Consider the following 6367-nt stretch of genomic DNA (forward strand, 5'->3'; position numbering starts at 1 on the left):
GCGACAGCATTAGTTGAAAGAAAATAAAGACAGTTTTGAATGTATCATTAATTCTTCATTCATCGAAATCCTAATGAATACTTTGCTTTTAAATACAGTTTTCTTATCACTTCTTAATTGTTTCTATGTTAAATAGTGGTTTATTTTACATTTTGTCACCAAAAATGTAGGTTTAGATTGTCTACACTTGCTAGCCATTAAATTTTTGCTACGGTGGCATTAACTCATTTCACTTAACTACAACTAAAACCCTGCAATCCATTAGGGAGATTCAAAAATTAAATAATGCAATGAAATGAGTTAAATTTGTTATGATTTAACAATACTACTATTAGAACTTGGTAGTTTATATATTACTTAGGCCTGCCTATTACAAAAAAAAATTAGATACGGCCAAAGGATTACATTATTTGCCTTATTTTTGGTTATTTTATCTTTCTGACACCAGTTTTCAACTCAAATATAATTAAAAGCATTCACTTATATAAAATATTTTAATACTAATAAAGTTGATACAGTGATGTATAATAACATACTAATATACATACACTGAAAAAAGATAAGACAAAATTGGGACATTCAGATCAAGTTTTAGGCCTAAAAGTGTTGTCATTTTATACATTTAGTCTAATCCCAATAGTATTATTCAACATTTCACACTTCTAACAAAACAGAGTACAACAAGAACAAAATATGAAGTCTGAACCCTTATATTGAATTGAGACCCCTAAAAAACAAAACTGACACTCTACAAAGCAAGATTAACAAACTGGCCAGAATATATTAGGCAGTTGACTTAATCGACAAAGAGGAAAATATACTCTGTAGCAATTGGTTTACTCAGAAGGTTATGCTGGATATCCAGATTAGGGCAGATACCAAATATTGAAATTATAAGACCAAAAAACATATATATATATATATATATATATATATATAATATATATATATATGCCACAAAGAATAACTAAGAAAAAAGAAACAAGATAGCTGGACATGGTATGGGCATGTGAAACATAAAAGAACAAACACAGCTCAAAACCTTTTCTAACTAGGTACTACCTACCTGTACTAAATAAAGAGCAAACCAGGAAAACCAGTTACCATGGTTTTATGGGAGCTATAACAACAATAAGGGGCCAGGCAATCAATGCCTTGAAAGATAGAAAGATGTGGCGAATAGATCAAAAAGTGAAGTGGCAGAAGCTGTAGGATCCCTCCCCCTACCCACAATGAATACAACACACTTCATATAATAGACTAACTTCTTAAAACACACTTCATCAAAATATCAATGTGATTTATACATAACTGGATCAGGACAGATTTGAGCTATTGAAAACTATAGATTTCTTCCGATTTCTTAGTAGGAGTGAGTCAGCATTTTTAATTTTCATGTTCGCCACATTCTGAGAAAATGGCGGTTTGTAAATTTGGTATAGTTGTATGTATTTCTGCGTAATTTACATTTTTCTAAAACTAAAATAAATTTCCAATTTATATTTTTCTAAAACTAAAAAAAATTACCAATCACTTAGATAACAAAGATTTGTCATTGTTCTTACAATGCATCTCCCTAAAATATCTTGTACTCCAGTTGTACGAAATTTATTTTGTTATACAGAAATGTATATTAAATTCTGATTAAAAAATACAATAAGTTATAACATATATTCATGTACAATTATATTTCTAAAGCTATTGAGAATGCTGAGATTAACTACTCCATTTCACCCTATGCTCAGTGCAGCGTCTGAAATCTGATACTGTCACAGACCTGGAATCTGAAGTCTAAGTTTCTCTGAAGAGATCCAAAAAGTCATTAACCTAGACGTTCAAAACAAACTCGTGCTTTTTCTGATAAGTATTACAGTTGAGTTGACTTTTCAAGTTCTAATTTTTTCACACTAACTTTTCTGTATTTCATACGCATAGTCTCTACAATATATTAGAATCTTTTTCATATAATAAAAAACAATAAGTCTAACTTATTCAAAATTTGTTTTAATGTTATGACCTGTATTTAAAATAAATATTCTGTTTCATTGTGAAGAAAGATTTAGAGTAATTTTGGAGTATTTATTTTATAAAAAACAATTTAAATATTTCATAAAAACAACCGAATAATGTGTAGGCTGCTTATTAATCTACCCCCCCCCCCCCCAAAAAAAAAACAATGGATACTAAAGCCACATTACATAAAACGATCTAAAATAGCTTTTAACAATTTCTTAAACTAGGTGTTAACAAAACCATATATCACACAAAAAGTATTTTATTTTAGGTTAAAAAAATCTCAATTAACTTAGCTCATCACTTTAAGGGGCGGTGGTAATCGTGCTTTCTAGATAGGAGAAGATAAAAAAATAAAGAGGGGTAAGCTTAGGTATAAGAGGAAGAAAGAACAGGGTTACCATCATCCAAATGGGAAAAGGGCAGAGAATTTGAGAGGGGAGAATCACATGAGAAAAGGACAGGGAATTCTAGAGGAGAAAATGGTCCTACCAATTCAGTTTTACTGTAGTATAGGAGTATTCGATACTTTTCCCGTTTTTCAACATGTAGACCAGTTTCTACATGGTGAAGTTTATTCACAGTTTTACCTTTGTTATTGCTATTTTGTTTGCTATTGCACACCTGTTCTTTGGGCATCTGTGTTGCATTTTCTATGTTGCATAGTTAATAAAAAGAAACAGATGTTGCTCTACCTCTTTTATAGTATTATTGAGTGATACATACTCAATCAAACAATAAACCTGAGCTGATCACTGACTATTAATTGTAATGCAAATAAATTAATACTGAATGATGACTAACATCATGGCTCAGCACTGTGTCTTAGCAATAAGCAAAATTTGACATCGCTTAAAATTTGAGTATAACTGTAAAATTTAATCTTAAGTGGGAACATAACATTGACTCTATAAATAGTCTCTAAAATCATGAAGCATATTTATATCAAGATCCTTAAGGACCTGACATTCTCCTTAACATATAACCTATTATTGCACATAGACACAGTCACTTACCCAATGGAACTGCTCTGTGGGCAAACTGTGGCTACAATGTCAAAATATTTAATTTACGAGAGAGGTCTATTCGCCTTTTATATGGTGTTTTTTTTTTAACTCGCTGTTCATTAGACTAGACATACTTTCATTACCTTCACCGTGTGTTTACTCAACTTTGTTGTATATTAAGATAGATTAATCCAAACTGATATATATACAGGTATGAAACCAAGAATAAAACTAACCTAGTTGTCAGGATGTTATTATAGTGTAACCCATTCCACCCTTCTACTGGCAGGAACAAAAAACATGTTTAATACCTTGCCTAAAAACTTAGGGCCTTGCCTTAAAAACAATTTAAAGCCAAAATAAAAAAATTGTTCAACTCATTAGTTTTTAGTGTTTACTATCATTTTTCCATGCAATGACATTTGAGAAAATACAACTCTTGAATGTAAAACTCCGCTAATTGGTTGTAATGGGTTGTCCGCTAAGTATTACTGCCAACTAATAACCTAGCCCTTTTTACACAAGTATTTTTTATAAAACTTTTTGGATTTCCAAAACTTAATTGTTTCTGTTTTGCATTTTAATGGTTTCTATAATAAATGACCACAGTGACAATCAAATCAAATAGTATTGTTATTCAATAATACCTAACTTAGCGAATATTCAAACATTCGAATTACAGTTACCTACTCACAATTAATTAACTATACCAGCATTTGTTTAAAATTAATTCAAAGAAAGTAAAATAATTTATGTGGTATTTAAGTACCCTAGGCCTAATGATTACAAGTACAATGGCGATGAACATATTTTCTTTGTCACAAACTTACACGTCTTTCCTTCAAAATAGTAAGAAGTAACTTAAGTAGAGTTTCACAAACCTTTGTTGTTCCATTTAATAAATAGGCTACATAAGAAGTTTTTAATTCTTAGCTGAACTAGGCTATACTATGATTTGAAACTTGGGTTCTGAATTTGGTTTTTTATTATTCGGTAGTTCAGATAATAATAAATATCAATGATTGTTCGTCATGGTGGTCATTAATCATACTGCAGCTTTTTTATATACTTTTTAAGCATTTTCCTTTTCAAAATGAAACAAACATTTAATGTTGTGATTAAATATTTACCAAAACAGTATGCCTATGTAAAACATAACATAACTAACCTAGGTTCTTCATTTATATTTTTAATGAAGCAAAAAACTGTAGCGCAGGAACGACTGATGCTAAAAGATAAACTGACCGCTACTAGTACAGTTAACACTGCAGATATCTAGATTTAAATTATGAAAACTAAAAGAAACGCTCATTGAATATAATAATCTATGTACTTCTTACACCACAACCGTAACTTAGCCTTTCATGGATCAACTACTTACCAACTGTTCCTTGTTGCTGAGGTTGAAGCACTCGCTTCTCTGGGACTGGTACAGGTGTTTGTGTTGCTGCAGGTAAATTACACTCAGCCGATTTTCCAGTTATCACAGAAGCAGCATTTTTATTTTTAGTCCATGGATTAATCTTTGGTAATGGTGCCTCAACAAACTTTTTCCTCTCAGGAACTTCTTCTCCCACATCAGCATTTATGACTTCAACTTCTGATACCTCACTAAGATTAGGTTTATTATTATCACTACTATCTGTACCACTGTTAGAACTATCAGAAACAGATGAACTTTGTGATGTCTTTTGTTTGTTTACCTGATCTCTGTCACTTTTGGTTGTTTGTCCTATTCTTCTAACATTTTTTGCATTTGCTGAATTAATTTGTGGAAAATCCTCAGCATTTGAAGTTGATCTACTTGCAGTAGCATATGTGTTGGGCTGTCTACCAGGTTTTTGTTGGGGATTATTACTAATAGTTTTACTTTTGACAGGTGCTTCTATTGTCACAGAGTCTTTTGTTGTAGCTCCAACTGTTGTAGCATGGATATTCTCTTTGTTATTATCCATATTTTTGAAGTTAAGCACTGCACTAGCATACGACACTCCTGCTGCACTGTCTTGAGAGCCATCACTCGACTGTTTAGCAACTTGAGCCGCCATGTTGATTAACCAACGAAGAGATACACAAGCAAAACACAATAGTGAAGCAGTTTGTTACCTTATATTATTTAATAAAAACCAATAATAGTACAGTGAAAATAACATAAACGATTACGAGTCTTTAAAATCTATAGAGGCGTGTTCTTTGAAATTCATAACGAACAATATATTAGAGGTTAAAAGTGCCGAATACACTAATCATTGTCAATAAAAGCATGGCACTGATGACATTTAAAACATAGAACAAAATAAAATTAGCATAGACAATGGTAAAAATTATTACCTACGAGTTTAAACTTGTATAATATTAATTCTAACGGGCAGTTGTAGACAAACCTTATCCAATATTTTATTATTAATTCCAACTTTGAAACCATGCAGTCATAACCAGATCACACCGACAAACATGAGACAGCAGATCAGTATTTTCAAAGAACTTGACAAAACAGAATTAAACAGATATTTTAAAACACCTACTAAAAAATATATACATTTTATAGTTCACTTTACTTGATAAAAACCGTACAGATATTAATAATCTACAATAAATCTCGCACTTCCCATGTGGGCAAACAACACTTATTTTTCCTTTTGGCCACATAGACAGAACAGCAGCACTTGTCAAATCAAGCGTTGACAATACACACACCAACTAAACAAAAACTTTACTTCAAAGCCTTCATAATTTTATTACACTTTTTTCGCCAATGGATATAGTATACTACATTAAAAGGGAATTGTACTTTTATCATGATAATACTTAATTGTTCCGTTGTAAAATATTATATTTTGTTACAGGTACAAACTATTGTACAAGGATTAAAAATTACACTTAAAGATATGTGAGCGGAAAATTATTTTGATTCTCAGTCTATTCAAAATAGGAAACTGCTGTAACAGTCGCATGAATGTACGCTGCCAATAGTAAATCCCCAAGAAAAATTCACTATGTGTGTAGACGAAATTCTGTTTATGGTAGAGTGTGACATCAACACTCTATATATGTTAACAACTAGTTAAGATTATTAACAAAACTCTTACTTTTGTTTGTTTGAAACTCACACAAAACTCTTACATTGTTTGTTTAAAACAAAACTCTTTCAATAGATCATTCGAAAATGTGTTCAAATTTACCAGATTTGTTACTGGATGGTTACCGAGACCGCTAGCTATTGATAACGAAATAAGATTTCTGTCTGTGTTACGCATAATGATTGTCGACCCAGTTGACCTAGAGGGTTGAACTTTGGTGTGACTCACTACCTCTACTAATTTTATTGGCTAAATTTTTTGTACCAC

At 31.3% G+C, this 6367-nt stretch overlaps 1 protein-coding gene across 2 annotated transcripts in view; it reads right to left on the reverse strand.

Moving 5' to 3' along the window:
• The window catches only part of LOC124358005 (la-related protein 1), a 124878-nt gene extending 119204 nt beyond the window's left edge, over positions 1 to 5674 (reverse strand). For both annotated transcript variants that reach the window (XM_046810217.1, XM_046810216.1), the window contains exon 1: positions 4402 to 5674. In XM_046810217.1, the coding sequence (XP_046666173.1) occupies positions 4402 to 5068 (667 nt within the window). In that variant the 5' untranslated portion in view covers positions 5069 to 5674. The remainder of the gene's footprint in view (positions 1 to 4401) is intronic.
• Between the last annotated feature and the right edge of the window lie 693 nt (positions 5675 to 6367).

This window comes from Homalodisca vitripennis, chromosome 3, assembly GCF_021130785.1.
Source record: "Homalodisca vitripennis isolate AUS2020 chromosome 3, UT_GWSS_2.1, whole genome shotgun sequence".
Lineage (NCBI taxonomy): Eukaryota > Metazoa > Arthropoda > Insecta > Hemiptera > Cicadellidae > Homalodisca > Homalodisca vitripennis.